The sequence below is a fragment of the Spermophilus citellus genome (assembly GCF_964194105.1).
Source record: "Spermophilus citellus genome assembly, chromosome: 10".
Lineage (NCBI taxonomy): Eukaryota > Metazoa > Chordata > Mammalia > Rodentia > Sciuridae > Spermophilus > Spermophilus citellus.
Window position 1 is genome coordinate 94,866,259 of NC_138197.1, and position 20,686 is coordinate 94,886,944.

At 33.4% G+C, this 20,686-nt stretch overlaps 1 protein-coding gene across 4 annotated transcripts in view; it reads right to left on the bottom strand.

Moving 5' to 3' along the window:
- Nucleotides 1-20,686, bottom strand: part of NAP1L1 (nucleosome assembly protein 1 like 1) — a 32,845-nt gene that overhangs the window by 4,778 nt on the left and 7,381 nt on the right. For 3 of the 4 annotated variants that reach the window (XM_081311222.1, XM_081311221.1, XM_081311223.1), the window contains exons 2-11: nucleotides 18,065-18,101; nucleotides 13,288-13,373; nucleotides 11,764-11,866; nucleotides 4,838-4,979; nucleotides 4,507-4,587; nucleotides 3,259-3,387; nucleotides 2,336-2,407; nucleotides 1,254-1,393; nucleotides 295-440; nucleotides 180-199 (exon numbers count right to left, since the gene is read on the bottom strand). In XM_081311222.1, coding sequence (XP_081167348.1) covers nucleotides 180-199; nucleotides 295-440; nucleotides 1,254-1,393; nucleotides 2,336-2,407; nucleotides 3,259-3,387; nucleotides 4,507-4,587; nucleotides 4,838-4,979; nucleotides 11,764-11,866; nucleotides 13,288-13,373; nucleotides 18,065-18,081 — 936 coding nt within the window. In that variant the 5' untranslated portion in view covers nucleotides 18,082-18,101. The remainder of the gene's footprint in view (nucleotides 1-179; nucleotides 200-294; nucleotides 441-1,253; nucleotides 1,394-2,335; nucleotides 2,408-3,258; nucleotides 3,388-4,506; nucleotides 4,588-4,837; nucleotides 4,980-11,763; nucleotides 11,867-13,287; nucleotides 13,374-18,064; nucleotides 18,102-20,686) is intronic. The other variant, XM_081311224.1, reaches the window with a different exon arrangement.

Genomic DNA, 20,686 nt, shown 5'->3' on the forward strand with positions numbered 1-20,686 from the left:
AAAAAATTTTCATAGTAGAATGCATTCTGCTTTCATTAAGAGTTTTAAAAATTAAAGCCCTAATAGAAAAAAACTGTCTAAAACAAATGCTAGCAGTGACCACACTGTCCACTTTTGAAGACCAATGCTTTACTTTTATATGTATATGTAATAAACAGCTCAATAAAAATTCAACTTACCAGATCTCCACTGTCAGGAACTGAAAATTTGAGAAAAAGAAATGCAAATGAGTAAGAAACTAAACAAATTTCATAATAAAATAGTCGCCAATATCAAAACTGAACCTCTACTTACCTTCAGGAGGGGCAAAAAAATTAAAGAAAGAATCATTGGAAACTGTTTTAGTCACGGTACGAACTGTCCCTCGTCCCTTGTGTTTCTGCTTCTTCTTAATAGTTTTCAAAGTGACATTCTTTCCTTTTTTCCAATCTATCTGGCACCTAACAAAACAAAGGAGGAAACAGCACACTTTGAATTTTTTAGAACTGTTCTATTTTAATATCAAATTTGAGAGAAGATAATTGGCTTATTAAATACTTTCTATAGCAGCATAATGAGAGACATTTTATTTCTAAACATTTTTTAAATATACTTATAATTAGCAAAAACACAGTATAATAAAGATAATAGTGCACTCCTCTGCAGAGAAATGTGTTGCTGTCATGGCAAAAAAAATCATAGGAAAATTGGACAAAACATTGTACTGAAATGTTTGGCAATAAATAACACACATATGTATGCATCAAGTACACACAATAGAAATACCAAGTATCACAAATAATAAGTACAACAAAGAGATATAACGTTATTATGGTCTGGATGTGAGATGTCCCCCAAAAGCTCATGTAAGACAATGCAAGAAAGCTTAGAGGAGAATGGTTGGTTTTGAGAGCCCTAACCCAATCAGTGAATTAATCCCCTGGTGCAATTAACTGGGTGGAAGGTGAAAACCAATACAGTGTGGCTGGGGGAGGTAGGTCCCTAGGGATGTGCCTTTGGGGCATATATTTCATATCTGGTAAGTGGAGTCTCTCTGCTTTCTGATTGTGATGTGAGCTGCTCCCCTCCTCAGTGATGTTCTGCCTGTCTTCAAGCCCCAAGGAATGGTGTTAGCTGTCTACAGACTGAGACCTCGGAAACTGAGAGTCCTAAAAACTTTTCCTCCTATAAAGCTGTTCTTGTCAGGTTTTGAGTCACAGCATTGAAAATCGCTAACTAAAACAAACACTGTGAAAGTAGTAAAATTAACTTACCCTGTACAACCCATAATTTCGGGTCCATCAAAAGAAAAGGGATCAGAATCATCTGGTTCTGACCTCATCCTGTATGTCTTTGTCAACACTTCATTTGTGAAATATTCATTGGGTTCAAAGTGAAATTCTAAGATAAAACTCTTAAAAAAAAAAAAAAAGCATAAAAATTAATTTAACTCTTACACTGTGAATTTCAGTGCATAAGTAAATAGCTTAATCTATGGTTTAGTGTATTTTTTTGGGGGGTGGGGGTACTCGAGATAGAACTCAGGGGCACTCAACCTCTGAGCCACATCCCCCACCCTATTTTGTATTTTCATTTAGAGACAGGGTCTCATTGAGTTGCTTAGCACCTTGCTTTTGCTGAGGCTGGCTTTGAACTCGCAATACTCCTGCCTACTCCTGAACCACTGGGATTACAGGCATGCGCCACAGCACCCAGCTTAATCTATGGTTTTTAATAAGCATATACAAAATTTTAAATGTTTTCCTAATTTTGAAACATGTTAAAAGCAAAACAAGGCACAAATAAAATGAATATAGTTTCAATTTACAACTATCACACTTAAGTAAACGGTCTGACCAAGTCCCCCTTTTTTCTAAACCTCTCCCAAAACAGGCTTTTAAATGAGACTAGAATTTGACACAAGCAAAAGCTCAACCTTAACAATCTATAGACTATAGTTATAATATTGCCAATTTTTAGGAGAGATTGTTAGCTAATCTTTTCTCGAGGAGGAGTAGGGACCCTCTAATATCATACATTTTATGAAATTCCTATGCACATGATTTTTAATGACTAAGAATTTACTTATTAATATTACCTTGCCATTATTTTTTTAATCCACTTTAATCCAGGATCATTAACTGTATTTTAAAAACAAGTGGAAATTCATAGGATGGGAAAGGAAAACAGCATAAACAATGGCAATATCCAAATATTTAATACAATTAAGAGTAACAAGTTATCAGTTCCGTCTCACTTCCATCTCTAACTCTTGAATGGCACCTAATTTTAAAAACTTTCTTTTATCTACCTGTTAGCATGTTACAAAATTGAAAATATTTCAAAGTTCTTTTACCATAGGCTGGCCAGCATCTGAGAACTTCACTTTAATATCTTTCAAGTGCTTCAGAATAGGTTCGTCATGTTCCTAAAAATTAAAATAATAAAAAAAAAATGAGTATCTAACATGGCATTTCTGAATCCATGTTCTGTTACTACATGAACCCTAGCTAGGATGTAATATCTTTCACAGCAAAGTTTTATATGACAATTATAAACCTTAGGACTCTCCAGATTATGGCCTATACTGAAGTCACTTTATACTATAGTTCTATATCCACTGGTATAGAAAAAGTGACTAAACAGAGACAAATCATCATACAAGCTGAATAGTCTAAAAAATACAATACCAAATCTAAAATAAGGCATCTCTACTTTAAAAATGTTTCTTGATTATAACTGCTGCCTTTTCCTTTTCTTTTTGTTAAAGTATAAATGCAGTAAGCAATCATTATATTGAGACCATTTTTTTCTTCACAAGACTTCCAACAACCAAAAGACATGGCAACAAGTACTATAATACAGATGGTAGGGGTTCAAAGAAATGCTTGAGAAGCAATATCTCCCAAAAAAGTAATATCTGTATTGGTTTTCCAGAGAATAAGAATGCAAATTTCACTTGAAATTGTTCTGATTTCAGACTGAAAGGTCTTGACAGCAATACAATTGCAATTAAGATTCCCTCCCATTTGCTATCTCAAAATTAAGCAAAATAAAGAAGGTATGAGAAAGTGCCCGGTCAATACTGACCAATTATTAATGAGATCTCTTTCATTATCTAATATTTGAAAGATTACACTCATCAAAACTGTAATTTTCCTTCTATGGATGACTGCTACTTCAAAAAAACAAGCCTTTAAAGAGAACAATCACCAGAACCATATAAAATTCAAAGGTTTACCCGGGCAGGTAAACTGGTATTTTTATGACTAAAATTACCTGAACCATGTCACTGAGCAAGTCAACATTCTTAAAAACAGTCAACCAAAATTCAGGAATTCCTTTAGGGTCTTCTTTTTCTTCATCTTTTTTCTCATCTTCTATCTTGGCCTTTTCTTTCAGCTCCTCCTTGATAAGTGATAGTATATATATATATATATATTATTGAATACCTAAAGTGGTATGTATACACAGTGGAATATTATTCAGCATTAAAAGAATAAAATCATGGCATTTGCAGGTAAATGGATAAAGCTGGAGAATATAATGCTAAGTGAAATTAGCCAATCCCAAAAAACCAAATGATTTCTCTGATTTAAGGATGGTAATCCATAATATGCTGCAGGGAGTGGGGTGGGCGTGGGGGGATATGAAGATTAAATAAACTCTAGATAGGGCAAAGGGGAAAAAGGGAGGGAGGGGTGGGAAAGATGGTGGAATATGATGGTCATCATTACCCTAAGTACATATATGAAGAAATAAAGGATGTGACTCTACTTTGTGTACAAGCAGAGATATGAAAACTTGTTGTCTTTACAAGTAATATGAATTGTAATGCATTCTACTGTCATATATAACATTCTCTTTAACTTACAGTGAACTAGATACTGAAATAATAAATCTATTATCACCAATAGTTAACTTTTAGTCAATGAACTTCTAGTTTTATTGTGTAAAGACTGCTATTTATCCATTCTAAACCTTAATTTCAACAAAATAACAGCTACCACACCTCTCCCAAAAAAAAAAAAAAAAAAAAAAAACTATTAGAATCAGGAAAACCATTTTAGGAAGATAAATGAAAAACAAAGACTTTAAAAATAGAGTAAAAAGGAAAAGCTAACAAAATAGTAACTTGTCTAATGCCTTACCTTGACATGTTCTTAAAATATTATATTCTCTTTATCAATTAACATTTAAAATAGCTATGCTAGAGAAAAGCAGGGTCAAAAAAACACAACACTGGATTGGTGTCAGTTCTGTCATTATCTGTTGCAAGTTACTTAAGTTTCCAATAGAAAAATGGAAACAGTCTTTTGTCTGTCATCACAAAGTTCAAAAGAACACACTATAAATCTATAAGCTTGAAATACTGCAAAAACACAAGGAAAAAATGATATTGGGTACAGCTGGTGCCAGGTTGAAGTGGTTCATCCACAATATGCATTTTATAAAAGAAAACATTTCCTAACAATTCTAATATTTCTGACAACTGTAAAAATATACTAAAAGAAAGTTGGTACTAACCGAAATTTCCTCTTCTTCATCTGGTTTCCATTCACATTCTTCTTCTGTAGGTTCATAAATTGCATTAATGATCTCAAATCGCTTTAAAAAAAAAAAAAAAGCTTTCATAAACACACTTGTAACAAGTAAAACTAATGGTTTCTCACTAAGGACTCTTATAGATTTAATTAACAAACATACCACAACCTTAACTGTTACTATTGATGGTTTCCCCAAGTACCTCTAACACCCACTTTAGTAAGCTGTACAAAGACTAACCCACCTCCAAGAGTGTTTATATTTCCAGAGCTTGTACTAATTTTAAATAAAGTAGTAAAGAGAGAACTATTACCTTATCAAATAGAGGCTGATAGAGAACAGCATACTTCCTTTCAAGATCATGAACTTCCTCATAGAATTTGGCTTCTATCTGTGCACATTTAACTTGAAGGTTTTTGAGAGCATTCACTCGTCTTTTAACTACCCTAGGCAAGCTGAAAGGTCACATACAAGTTACATAGCATCATAGTAACACACAAATCACACTTCTTTAATCATCATGAAATTGAAGCAAAGGAGTCAGTGAATGAATAAGTTCCTATTTGAAGTAAAAGTATATTAAAAGAAATTAAACCTAAAAGATAAGTATATTGACCCTAGACTATATAAAACCAGGTAAAGTAAGTTTGTATTATAAATCATATTGTCAACCCTAACGTCTTTAAATTGTAATCAAGTTCAGAGCTGGACTTGTCATTGAAGGCAACTGAAATGATTAACAATGACTACTTGAATTTTTTTTTTTTCTCATATCTGTCTCACTTGTACCAATTTGGGGAAAGCACAGAATATTTACTTTAAAGAAAAGAATATAGTATTACTTTCTATTTAATTAAATTATCAACAGAGGGCATAAACTTTTAACAGATCTAATGAGAAACAATTCATATACGATATCCTATGGGCCACTGATTTTTAAAGTTATACTTAGGTTATAAATCAAATTTATGAACCCCTCTACTACCCAAAGAAATGTCACTCAAAATTTACCTAATTTCAGGGAATCTATGCAACAGATGCAGAATCCAAGTTAAAATTTACTACCACAAACAAATTTTTGTGGATCAAACAATTCTCATACTTAACCACTACTTTAGTTAAGATTATTAGAAACAAAAAATACTGAAAGATAAATTTTCTATTTTATAATTAAAAGTTAAAAACAATATTCTGTCAATATGGTAAACTACCATGGGCTTCTGGCTTTCTCTCCTACCCCAAAATTGCCTCTAGAAATTTTGCCACCAAAGAGAAAACTACTATTGCAGGTGCCCATGCACACAGACACATATACATACACACACACTCTATAAGTCACTTCTGAGTAATATCAAAGGCTATTTAACTGGTATAGGGTGATAAGGTGGTTTGCAATCTGGGGAGGGGATGGCTAGAGTATGTAGCATTGAAGATAGGCAGAAAAAATCATTTTTGCAAAGAAAAATTTAAAATCTCTGCTCTTGCCTTGCAATACTGTCTTGTATCATTCAAAAGAGCCCAATGCCAGAGTTCCTAGAGTGTCAGTCAAAGCCAGACTACTTCACTCCTTTACCTATCTATCTAGGTATAATAGATCAGACACCAAAGGAGACTGCTTCTCCCCCAAGCAAACCAGAATAATTGCCTGGAATTGTCAACCAACTCTGAGTCTTAGGCTCCAAGTGCATTCAAGTTATCCCCTCTCCTAGAAAATGCCATAGACTACTTCTGACCTTCATTCTTCCCACCAATGTTTATTTTGAGTAAATGACACTACCCAAGATGCCTGAGCCCAAAAGCAAAAAAAAAAAAAAAAAAAAAAAAGTTCATGAGGTTGAAAAGTTCTCTCAGAAGACAGCATTAAGTAAAATTGAAAAGATATGAGTTATGGATGACAAAAAAGTAGCAATCTGCATTTGGGGTAAAATTGGGGGTTCATAACCCACTTCAATCTAATGTATGAAATATGATATGTCAAGAGCTTTGTAATGTTGTGAACAACCAATAAAAAAAAAGAAGAAAAAACTGGGGAAAAAAAAAATAATAATAAAATATTCAAAATAAAAAAAATAAAATGAAGTAGTAATAAAGATGCTCTTATACCTATTGTAATTACCTTAATGCATTACAATATTTAATATCTCTAGATATTCTTCTACATCATCCAAAAACAGTAGTTACGTAATATTACATGGATACAGTGTGATGTATTTAACCAGATCATTATGGCAAATCAGGGTTGTTTTGATTTTCTAAATTAGAGACAATTCTTCCATTAACATCTTTACATACCTTGATGATTATTTTCTTAGAAATTTCTAGAAGTAAAGAGACTGAATTTACAAAGGGACAATGACCAGACAATATACACAGACACAGGGCTCTGACCCACCATCTGTGGCCCCCAGCCCAGGAATTGAGCAGGCTCTCTCTAGGCACCAGCCCAGGAAGCCATCAGGACACCCAGAGGTCAGGCTTGTGGGAAGGCAGACACCACTGCTCACAGAGTATCCTGAAAGCCCAGCATGTGGTGGTGGTCAGCTGCAGGTAGCTTGGACCTGATCAACAACTGCAATGTCCCTAAGGTCCCCCTTTGCAACCTAAGAGCAACCAGAGGGCGTGGAACACAGGGTCCCAACCAGCCACAGAGGCCGTGCCACCTCTGCTCATCTGCCTCCAGATTCTTGGGACCAAGGGTCCCCATCAGGCCTGCAGGAAGCCTCCCTTTCCCACTCCAAGAGGATCCGCTCTGCCTGGGGGCACGTTTCTACACCGAAGGGTGGCGTCTGGCAAAAAAAAAAAAAAAAAAAAAAAAAGTAGCAACAGCTAAACAGTAGGGGGTTGACTATTACAAGAAATGATTACAATTTCCCTTTTCTTGAGAAAATCCTTACTCATCAGTGGTATTTATTAATATCAAAAATAAAAGAAAATTATAAAGGTGTTCAATAGAAAAAAGCAAATAATCATCAAAAGGAGTCAGACTGATAATGCTAGGTTTCATAAGAAACATTATGAGAAAAAACTTAATTGTAATTAAAAAAATTTTTAGTTGTAGATGGACAATACCTTTGTTTAATTTATTTATTTATATGTGGTGCTGAGTATCAAACCCAGTGCCTCACACATGCTAGGCAAGTGCTCTACCACTGAGCCACAACCCCAGCCCTAATTTTTAAAAGTTTTAAGAACTATCAATCTAAAATTTTATGGCCAAATTATTCACATATGAAAGCAATTTAAATCAGGCTTGAAGGCCATACATACATATATTAAAGAAAATTCTTGAGAAGGTAAAACAAGAACACAGGTAATTCCATAAGATATAGGTGATCAACCAGCTTAAATTTTTATATTAACAGTAAATTTAATAAACAAACAGGGGTACAAAAACCTAGGTATTAAGTTATGATACATTACTATAACTTAAAACAGAATGTATTAACTTCAAAACCATCAGAAGACAGCCTGATGGAAAGTATAGGAGGATGATAAAAAGAAATAAGTACAAAAAAATTTAAAAATAGAGAAAAATGTCAGTGGTAAATTCAAAGAGAATGTAATTTTCAAGAAGCATGAAGTTGAACTTACTCACAAAGAAGCAAATATCCATACAAGAAGACAAAAAAGAAATGTCAGTCTTAAAAAAATAAATAAATAAAAGAAAGCTGAGATAGCTATCATAATATTAAGGGGGGGGGAACAGAATTTATGGCAAGGAAAAAAAAAGCTAAGTACAAGTGAATACCTCAGTACAAAAGAACAAGATATATACATTACAAACAGCAAATATCTAATAATACAGCTTCAAAATGTACCAACCCAAAACTGACAGGATTATAGAAAAAAAAAACAGATAAACTAGAGATCTTTAACATATTGTTCCAAGAAACTTAGATTAAGCAGGTACTCAATAAGCAGAAACGATGAGAACCTGAACAATAAAATAAGCCTGAGCTATTAATTTCAGCATGTCTTCATACCCGACAAATATAAAAGTGTTAAGGCAATAAAAGAGATTTTTACAAATCAAATAAACCAAACTGTAAAAAGGAATAGAGCAAACTAAACAAATACATGTTAACATTAAAGCCAGAAATCAATAAGAGTAATATAATTTTGATTAAACAAAAATATGTAAAAGGAAATGAAAAGCAAAACTAAGGTTTTAAGAAACATTACCAAGACCAACACAACTAGTGAAACAAATTGAAAAGCAAAATGAAAAGATTATAAAAAGGAAAATAATACTTTTCAAAATTTATCATAAACTATACTAGTCAATTTAAAACCCAGATAAAATACATACCAGTTTAGAAGATAAAACTCTTAATAGACACAAAAAAGAATGTGAATAAACTATGTTAAAAGGAAAAAATGGTGGCCCAGGGGCTAGGGTTGTAGCTCAGTGATAGAGCACTTGCCTAGCCCGTAAGGCACTGGGTTCAATCCTCAGCACCACATAAAAATAAATAAATAAAATAAAGGTATAATAATACCTATCTATATGTCTATAACCAAAAATGGTGGCCTCAAATTCCAAGAGCTCTAATCCCCAAACTCCAAAAGCCCCAAGTATAATTTAGAAGAGTTGTACCAAATGTTCAAGGAAGAATGAATTCCTATTTTACTAAGGTGTTTCAAATCACAGAATTAAAAAAGTAATTGCAGCTGCATTCATTTATTAGGGAGTTTGAGTCTTGACTCCAAAGCCTGATAAATATTATCACTCTGTGAAAGTTTCTTTGTGGAAGCACAAATATACATCCATGCACACATATGAACACAAGCTATTTCACTAATGAATAAAAACAGAATTATAACTATACAGCAATGTAACACATGATAATTAAGTTTATTCCAGGAAGATGGCTAGTTTGATATCTAAAATATGTATTACCAAAACATACATTATTATATACTGAACAGATTCCAGGAAAAAGCATTTGAATGAACACAGGAAAGGATGGATTAAATAAATAGAAACTGAAGACTGAAGATGTAGCTCAGAGGTAGAGCACCTATATAGTATGTGCAAGGGCCCTGGCTTCAATTACCTGTGACAAACTTAAGGGGGGGGGGGGGGGGCTGAATATAATGGAGTTTTTATATTAATTCCCAATATGACTAGAAATAAGATAAAGATGCTCATCTGTAATGCTAATGTTTAATACAGTATTTAAAGACAGAAGAATACAGTATGATCTAAGGTAGAAGATTTGAGCTAAAACTGCCATTATTTGCAGATAAGCTCTTTTGTCAGGCCTGGTGGGAGAACATAATTACAAAAACAAATTCAGTAATGTTACTGGATAGAAGATCAACATTAAAACAACAATAATAAAAAAATCGATAGCATGCCTCTGTATATCAGGAACAGTCAGCCAAAACTACAACAAAATAAAATTTAAGGAAGCAACACATTTAAAATACACAGAAATGTCTGAAAAAAAAAAAACCTCTCTGATAAAGTGAAATTATAAGACCCAGAATACAATATAAATATGCAATATTAAAGATACACTTCTCTTATTAATCTACAAATTGTAATTCCTATCAAAATTTTAGTGTTTTTAAATTTTTAAAATTTTGGGAATTCTGATGAACTTAATTGTCAAATATGTGGTAATGTTGTGTCAATTTTATGATTATGTTTGGGGATGGGGAAAGATGGAAAGAAGCAACTTGCCTTGTCAGATAAGAAGATATACTATAAAGTCAGAGTAATGAAGTTATGAAAATGACGAAAGAATACACAAAAAGACTCATGAAACAAGAGAGTGTAGAATATTGTGTCTGGGGGTGGGAGGGTATGTAAGGAAGCAACTTGTCCTACTAGATATTAAGACATGACTACACTGTGAAAATAACAAAAAGACAGAAAGACCAATGAAAGGAAGTGCTGCTCAAAGACAAATGCAAGCGTTTATAAGAACGTGAAATGCAATAAATGTGGAGGGGTACACAAGTGAAATGGGGGAAAGAAGTTATAGTTTAGTGTTCTAAAACCTAGCCCCCTGGGGTAGGGCACGGATGTGTACTCACACCAAATACAAAGGTGGCTTCTAGAGAGATCAAAGACCTAAATGTCAAAGGTAAAACTATTAGTGAATAGGAAATGTGGAAGGAACTACAAAAGACTTCTATACATTTCAAAACTCGAAGCCACAGGCAAAAATTTAAAAAATAATTAAGGATTTGTTTAATGGAAGACTCCAAAGATAAAACTTAATAGAAATTATACAAAATATTGTTTATAATACCTAAAGCCAATATGGGAATAACAGCATCTAGAATACAAAAGGAATTCTACGAAACAAGACAGTAACCCCAATAGGAAAATGGACAAAGGGTGCAAATAGGAAATCTAAAAGTCTCACTATCTTTATAAAAAGCAGCTCAAAATTCATGAACAATCAGAAAATACAACAAAGTGAGCCCATAACTCTTAATTTGGTTTAAAAATAAAAATTTAAAAAACCCTATAAATCTGGATGATGCCAACTGTTGGCAGAGACACAAAGATAAAGCAATCCTCATGCACGGGGCACAGTATTTCTGGAAATCATGCTAGAAATACCGAAAGCTTGCATCTCCTACAGTACTAATGATCCCACTATACATAATGTACACATCCCAAAGAAAATATGCACGATTTCTTTAAAGGAGATGCACAGGATGCCTATCACAATTGAATCTGTGTTGATGAAGAGAAGTCCATCAAAAGGTTCAAAAAACAAACAAACAAAAAACAGTGGACACATACCACAGAGAACCAAACATTTAGAAGCTAGTAGGTAGTGATATACTAGATACTACCTACTTATGTACTAGATACATAAGACCCATATTCAATATAACTGGATCTTAAAATCATAAAGCTGAGTTGTAAGTTTAATAAGATATTCAGGATATTGTTAATTATTATGTCACTAATGAAATATAAGAAATGATCCTTCTAAATCTATGCACTTCTAACAAACCACTAAACAAATCTCAGAAATGGTTAAGATCAGTGTATCTCCTGTGGACTTAAACTAAAACAAACTTTAAAAGATCAACTCTAAATGGGTGGTTCTAAAGCAAAATTCTAAACTTCCAATAATCCTATACTAGGTACTAGTAGACATTAGGTTTCCACTATTGCATACATAAATCTTAGATGGTTTAAAAAAACAGATATACCTGCAATGCTGATTATAGAAAAGATAAATAAGGAGGATGAAAAAGAACTTGTACCTTTCAATGTATCCTGTTGGTGTTTCTACCAGACCATCAAGTCTTTCTTGAAGAGCTGCAAGAATCTGAGGATTTTGCATCATCTGAACAGTCAGCTGACGCGCTTTAAAAAAAAGGGGGGGGGGCATTGAAAGAAGGCTTTTATAAAAATGTATTAAGCTTTTTTAACAGGATAGTCCAATCGTGAAGTTTTCCTAATTGGCCTATATATAAAATGCTTGTGTAATAAGAAATGGGCAGGGTAAGCTAAAGAAAACACACTGTAGGAAAACCCAATGTTCAGGAAAGCTCAGAACAATATTCTCTCTCATTTCCTATTCTTCCTAGTACCTTGTTTCACCCACCTTGTACTTTGGAAAGCTCAAAGCTTCATCCAGATGCCTATCTAATACTGTTGACAGTCCTTTGAAGGCATACAACACGTCAAAAACAAATATAGTGACAGCCTGGGATAAAGATGGAGGAATGACCTGGATGTTCATATTTGTGTAATATACTTGTGTGTATACAAAGGAAGTTAATAGTTGAAACAGTCAAAGGTATAACTGAAGCCAAACAAGATTTGATTATTATTGTATTTTTTAAAAATTATTCAGTCCAAATCTAAGCCAAATTTATGCAAAACAAATAATATTGCTCTTTCTGTATTTACCTATATAGATATTATACAAAATTGCCATTAATTTTTCCCAATTATGTTCCAGAAGGTCAAATTACTTCTGATATTAATTAAATCACTGGATAACATACAGTAACTAAAAGGCATTTTAGAAACATCAATAACGTCCACTGAGGACTCAAGTCTCGTATCTGTTTAAAAAAAACATTGAAAGATGAAAGCTATAAGTTCTACAATCCTGTCACAATTTACTTTCATCTCTTGTTTAAAAATGAAAACATGAGTCATCTGGTGCTTCAATATTTTTGGCCCAGATAACAGGGTATACCTAGAGCAGCACAATTCCCTACTACTGCCACTCGTTTTAAAATTATGTGCTAAAGTAAATTTTGAATGATTTTTATCTACATTTAATGAACTACTTTCTTCTTGTTTGGAAGAGTTGAGTTTTAGAAAGGCATACATACTGCATGTTTTCTATATTAAACACTAAACATATTAAAGCACTAGCAAAGTCCCCCCAACCACACCACCTGAAACATTTCTAAATTCAGATAAAATCCACACAGCTCTTTAGTACAGCCATACTATGTGCTGCCCCAGCAGTAAAGGATTTGATGAGTGATTTTTGATGAGTCATTACATTCATTCCTGACTACCTCTTTTGTTTCTCCCCACATCCTCCCTCCCTCCCTCTTACACACACACACACACACACACACACACACACACACACTCCCTCCCTCCCTCTCAAACAAAGTTACTGAACTGAAGTATGGATTAGTTGGCAAAGGACAACGTAGAAGGGCCCCATTTTTTTTTTTTTAATGAAATGGTACTTATTACTCTCCTCTAGAAGTCCACTGCCAGCCACCACTGGCTCCTAAAGTAATTTAAAATAATACCTTTGATTTTTGTTTCTTCACCAGTTTCTTCTTCTTCTACTTCTTCAACATCATCCAAATCTTGATCAAGTTCAGACTGTTCTTTGCTACAATATCATAGTATCACACCATGGTTCAAATGTACCAATTATAAAAAAAATTATAAAAAAACTTAAATTCATTTTCTAAATCAATATGCTTTCTTTCAAAGATGATAGGAAATTCAAAAGGTAATTCAGTTTCTTAACTTCATAGGTAAGAACTAACTGGAAGTACATAAACTTTCATTTAAAAGCATCTAACCAATTATAAAGTTTAGGGAAATGTGTTGGTGATATAGTAGTGAGCACAACTGCCTTCCAATTATAAAGTACATACTTCCATCTTTAAAAATGTAGTTTGGTCAATCTGAGGGGAATGTCCTTTCAGGTGGCATATGCTTTTGACCTAACATCATCTACTGAGTTCATTCTTCCTAGTATGAGCATCCTCAGTTTATATAGGAAGCAAAACACAAAGTCTACCATTTTCTAGCCTACCTTGTAGCTAAATATGGCAATATGACTGTTTTGGCAGTAAGATAAAAAAAGCAGAAGTAGAATAGAACTTAGGAAGAATCCTTAGAGAATAGTAGATAGCTAGGAAGTCCTTTTTTTAATCTCACTTCTTTCCTTCCCCCCTAGAATATGGATTTGATTGCTACAGTTCCAGCAGCCACACAGAATGATGAACACCCAGAAAATGTAAGCCACCAAGATAAGTATAAAGGAGTTGGGAAAAATAGAAGGACCTTGAGTCCTTGATGGCTGGTGGAGCAACCATACCAACCTGTAGTCACTATCTTTGGACTTTTCTCCTTTTTCTTTACTTCACAGTAGAGATGGAGAAGAAATGTTAAGATATCTAAGCCTACTTCTCACTTAGAGTAAAATCAGGAGGATCTCATTGAGAGAAGGTAAAAAGATAGCATCCTTCTCATTAAGTCTTAAAGAATCACCAAAAATCTAGTTTTTGAACATGAGATTATATCTAGCATTAAAAAGGGGGATAAAGATACCTAAAATCAATAACAGAGTCATGATACAAGTCTTTGAATTTGAATTTTAATATTTGGATTAGAGATTTAGCTGCTTCATGTCTAAACAGCATTTGAAAAATTATTTTTCATACAGGAACAAATACTAACTCTCATACAGGCACAAGTATAGAAAAGGTGGTAAGCTAACAAAATCTAGGGCCCAGTCAACTAAAGAAAGAAATGCAGCCCTTAGAAATGATGATTCATGTAATTTGTTTTACTTTGTACAAAGTACTCGGTTTATACTTAGTAAAACATTGCAGAAATAGTCGAGCATGGTATAAACCTAAGTGTATACTTGCCTAAGAGTTTAGAGTCACAGGCTAAGCTAAAGACAACATGGAGCAGCCATATATCTTCAATCATCTACTGAACATCCACATCTTAAGGCTTTAAACACAGGTGCCCACAAACTATGTCAGATGCCCAATTCAGCCCACTTTCATTTGGGTGGGTGGGTACTGGGGATTAAACCCAAGGGGCACTTTACCACTATATCCCCAGTCCTTTGTGATTAAGACAGGATCTTACTAAGTTGCTAAGACTAGCCTACAACCTGTGATCCTCCTGCCTCAGCCTCCCAAATTGCTTGGATTACAAACATGCACCACCGCCAAGCCTGGCTCTCCCACTTCTATTTTTACCAAAGGAATTTTTATTGAAACACAGACAAACTAATTCACTTATGTATCACCATAGTCGCTTTCATACTACATGACATGAGTTGGGTATTTACGAGAAATCACATGGCCTAAAAATGTCTAAAACATTTTCTTTTGGTCCCTTTACAGAGAAAAGCTCACTGACTCCTACTTTAAAGAACAAAATGCCCTTTCTCTCAGTCACTGAGGGCTAAGAGGTATCTAAAATTAAATAATAGGGGAGAAAGAAATCAAGGCACCATAACCAATTTATTATTTTTCTAAAAATTTACAAACTGAGGGCTCCCAGGTTAATAAGGTAGTACTGCACAAACTCATATGATAATTCTGAATTCTCCAAAATGTCCATTAGCATTATGAAAAAGGGTTTCAACAGACAGAAAGACAAGGAGACAATAGCAGCAAAACTCTGGAAGCCAGAAAAGAGACAACAGATAATCAACCTCACTTGAGAAATAAAATGTTAACAGTGGAAAAAGCTAAGAACAACCCAAATACAGAGTTTTCAAAAAACAAGAACTGGTAGCATCAACTATACTCCTATAACTAGGGCTTAAGGCTGAAGATGACTAAAACAAGAGAGGACTGGGTAAAAACTAATAAGCAGTTAAATCCCTAGATTTTCTACCCCACCCTTGTAGAAATATGGAAGTTTCATCTCTGAAAGATGGAACTTCTAAACTGGGAGACAGACACAATTTAGAGTACCTAAGATACATGACTGCTTGCTAACATAACAGAATGGAAGCCAAGCCTATACCCAGACACTACAGATGGAGAAATCACTACTGACCGGGGGTGGGGGGGCGGTGAGATTTTGGGGGCTTCTCAAAATAAATACCCATTCTAATGATGCTACTTTAAAATTGCAAAATCAATAAGCCCTCCTACCCAACCTTCAAATTTTCTAATCATCTTTTTAATGTCTTTCCCACTGCCCCTACCCCTAATCCCTCAACTTAATGCCAATCTTAATGAGCAGATAACCAAATACTAACTCAAATATATTTGAGGAAATCTCTTATATCTCTTACATTATTGAGACTAAAACAAATGGGTGAAAGAAAATTAAAGAGCAAATAGATTATACAGAGGGAAGAAACATCCAGAGAAAAGATACTACCATCAATGAAATGGAACTGGATGGTTAAAAAAAAAATCAGGAACAAAAAGCAAATGAACTTTTAGAAACTAAATACAATAGAGATTTAAAATCTAAGACTGGAAAAACAAGGTTTCTTTAGTTCTGTCCAGAAAGAACAAAGAAACTAAGATGAAAAATAAAATGAGGTGATTAGAAGACCTATCAAACATATGACATCTACCAGGATATGCAGAAGGAGAAAACAGAAACAAGCCCCCCAAAAGGTGAAGAATATTCCTTAGAACTAAAAGCTACTGAATAAAAAAGGGTCAAGAATATTCCTTAGAACTAAAAGCTACTGAACTGCTGGATTGAAAGGGTCCACCACTGACTGTCTAACACAAAGAGATAGAATAAGCAAAACAATGAGAAAATTTTCAAAACTCCAAAGCCATAATAGCTTCCAGAAATATTATTTCAAAAATATCACATGCAAATAATCAAGAATTAACTTTTAACTTCAACACAACATGCAAGCAAGGTAACAATAACAATGGAGTAGCACCTTCAAAATTCTGATGAAAAATAATTCCTACCTTAAAATTCTAATTATCAAGCATAAAGTAGAAGTCATTTTCAATCATATCGTGTATCAAAATAATCTACTTCCCTTGCACTCTTCCAAGAAAGTACTAAAGAACCATAAGAAAATTAAAGAAAAAGTGTAGAATATAGCAAACTCAAAGAGAAAGAAATGGAAACACCAGGAAGATAGTATGACAACCTTACAACCAGGGTTAAGAAATCCAGATGAGAGCAGTGTCTTTGAGACACAATCACTTTGAGAGACAATATCATTAAAAAGCCTGCTGCCTCTATTTTTTTTTATGCTAAAGACAGTACATAGACATGGGAATACTTGCTCAAATTCTCCAGTGTACTTGCATGTTGTTGGTCCTGAAGTAAAATTATCTGCCCTTCTACCACTATGCACTAATGCCTAAAAACAGCAACAAATAACCCCATCATTTTCCTCACCCCCAAGTGTTCTTTTTAACCTATATGAACTGGCAAGCTACTATGAAATCAAAGGCAACAGATGTTGGGCAGCTCATCCTTTTCCATTCTCCCTGATTATATTTCTGCAAGACATCCATCCACTCACACTAGAAAACTACCACACAACTTAAAACTGTTTCCCAAGATACGTACTTCAAAGTGCATAGCACCTTGCCCTATAGTTTTTCCCAAAATGGAAACCAGAAAAGCTTAAGCCAGACTATGACCCAAATAGTCTCTTGTTTTTACTGTCCTATCTTGGAGCCTTTAACTAACAGTAGTTAATACTGTTTTACTTAACTAAGTTTGGCTTGCTATTCAGCTCTTCAAAATTAAATATTGATTAACAATTTATCAGTAGTAAAACTCTAAAAAAAGAAAAGCAAAGAAATAAATTAGACAAAAGCCAGATAGTGTTTACATACCTAAAGAGGAAAGGTGGGAAATGCAAGTTAGAAAGGGCAAAAGGGGCTTCTAATAATAATGTTCTAAAATTTACTTGTGCTTATGTCTTTTTGTTTAAATTCTATATATACATTTTATATACATCTTGTACCTATAGTGTATCTTCCTTTTATATACATCTTGTAAACACTGTAATATGCCCATTGTAATAAAAGTAGGAAAATCTCTAGGAAATACACATATGGTAAAAACTCTGCAAGTACTTATGCCCTATTATAGTTCTCAGCACTTTCCTAAGAATACACACTGACAAATGATTTACCATAAAAGTGATTATACATACTGTGTTTTTTCGTTGATGTGATGTACCTAACTTTCATAATAGCAAGTATCAAGCTTTAGTCATTACCATACATTTTCATAATATATATAATGTATACAGAAGTTAACTACAATACAATACAAAGTGATGCCAAATCTCTCAAAAAGTATCAACTATTTGCCACTTACTTGTCAATGTCTGCCATGTTGTAGGAACTTCAAATACCTATGGAGAGAAACATCAGTGTTAAAATATTTTTTCAGGAGAATATTGCTTAAAACAAACATGTCAGAGTAGGCTTTTAGAATCTGATATAAAAATTATTATATTAACATCATCAGTAAAGAATTCCTATTTGCTGGAATAGTGTTACCAAAGTCTTTTGTTCAAATTCTTTTAATCATAAATGTTAAATTTTTGCTGAACTTTTAGGCTATTCAGGACATCTTTGAACAAATCCACTTCGCTTTTAACAGTATTTTTTTTTTTTATCAAATTCAAGTTAAAAAAATATTTGCTACCTATTGTACTTATGCTCCTGGAGGTATTAAAAAAATAAAGGTTTAGTAATCTCTGCATCACACATCAGCCCTTTAAAACGATTACACATTAATTGTAAAGATCTAGGTTCCAACCTATTATGTCAGACAAACCTTCTGTATCTCATCTCACATGACTGATGTATAACCATTCCCACCATCCCCTGCAACAACCTCCCCTGGTAATGCTGATACACTGTTAATTAACACTCTGATTACCAAATCTAAGTAAGTTTACTGGAAAGATTGATTAAATGACTTAAATTCCTAAGGCTTAGAGAATATTTCTGAGAGAGGGAAGAAAACCTTAAGGTAAATGTGTTATACTTAAGTGAAAAATGGCTGAATGTTAAGTCATCCAGATCACTGAAAAAAAAACCTAAACCAAGTTTAGACAGAATTCCGCATTAAAAAAATCAAGTTTTCACCTTTCAGCCTTAGGATTAATTCCACAAAATCTTATAAGATGAACTACTCTCATAACAGCATGCTTAAATATTACTTAAGAGTATTTAAGGTTCTGATTTTTAAGTCAAGTGGTAATATTTGAGGAGTATTACTGATCTAGTATCTGTCCTTTAATTATAAAGAAAATATTTCTTCCTAATATATATTTAGTATACCTTCCTTTTGTTTAAAAATATTTCCTTAAATATTTCCTAGTAGTACTGACAAATTTCTCCAGTGATAGGGCAATTAGCATATATCTACAAAATGTTTAGCAAACTACTGATGAAACCGAATTCAAAAATTAAGAAAAATATTGAATCTTCAAAGAAATGTATTTGGGATTCTAAGTGTCTATCAAATCATTGAGAATTTTCTTTCAACACAGGGAAAAATTTAATAAATATTCTTTCTTAAATCTGAGTTATGTTCTCATAAACTAGTACTTTTCTGGACAGTTATTCCTGGTTAAAGGAATATCAAAAGCAAAGTTTAAATATATCCATCTCCAGCCTTATTTACTTATAAGAATGTTCCATAAAGAACTACTGAGCGGGCTGGGGATGTGGCTCAAGTGGTAGCGCGCTCGCCTGGCATGCGTGCGGCCCGGGTTTGATCCTCAGCACCACATACAAAGATGCTATGTCCACCGAAAACTAAAAAAAAATTAAATTTTCTCTCTTTAAAAAAAAAGAACTACTGAGCATCTAAGGCCTTGTTTTTCATATTCACCTTCAAGATCCCTCCAAAGCCCCAGTGAACAAATCCTATACATCTTGAACAACTGGTTAAATAATTCTTTGTTGTACAAACTCCTATATAGTTCTATTTCTTTCCATCCCAAGATGTCTCAAGTATATAATTACACATTAGTGTAAGCTAAGGTCTCTCCCAACTTTTCAGATGAGACTCATTACAGAAATTTATATGCTTTTACCAATCACTATTCTTCAGAGTAATATACACAACTTATATGTTATAAATTTATTAGCATGGAATGCACATAAGGAAATGCTTTATAGTGAAAATGGAAGCAATTCTCAAGAGCTGATATGGAAATGTAAGATATAAGATATATGGCAAAATCCCATTAGGACATGAATAAAATATAAGTATGCTCATACATGTACATACTTTTATAATATAAACAAAACCTTTACATACATTTTATTGGTGCTGAGGAATTGAATCCAGATCACATGCTAAACACATAACTATGATTGAACCACACCACCAGCCCCTTAAATAAAACCTTTTTTCTACATCAGAAACCTGAAAGTAGTTACTATAAAACATGAGAAATGAGAATTTTTTAAAATTTTTCTTTTTAGTTATATATGACAATAAAGTATAATTTGACTATAAAAACATAGAATACATTTTGTTCTAATTAGGATCCCAGTCTTGTCATAGTACATGATATGGAGATTTACCATGGTGAGAACTTATTTTTCCATTTTGGATTACTTGGTTTTCCAGTGAAGAAGTTTACATAAATCAGTAATATTTTTCAATTTCCTGGGTTGGAAACATTAACATATTGTCTAATAAACCTAGCAATTGGAATATGGAAAAATATATGGGGAAAAACTCAGAATTTCCGATTTAAATTTTTAGGCCATTTTAACATGTTCACAGAACTACCTTCAATGTCCAGTTTTCAGCAATATCTCTAGATTCTGAACTTTTGAAATAGAACTTTTTAATGAAGATCCAAACTGCCCATTCAGGAAAATTAGATTTTTTGCTTGTGTACATTCATAAAACTGGGCCTAATTTCAGTTAAATCATTATGGTTTACACTACCGTTGAAGCAATCAACAG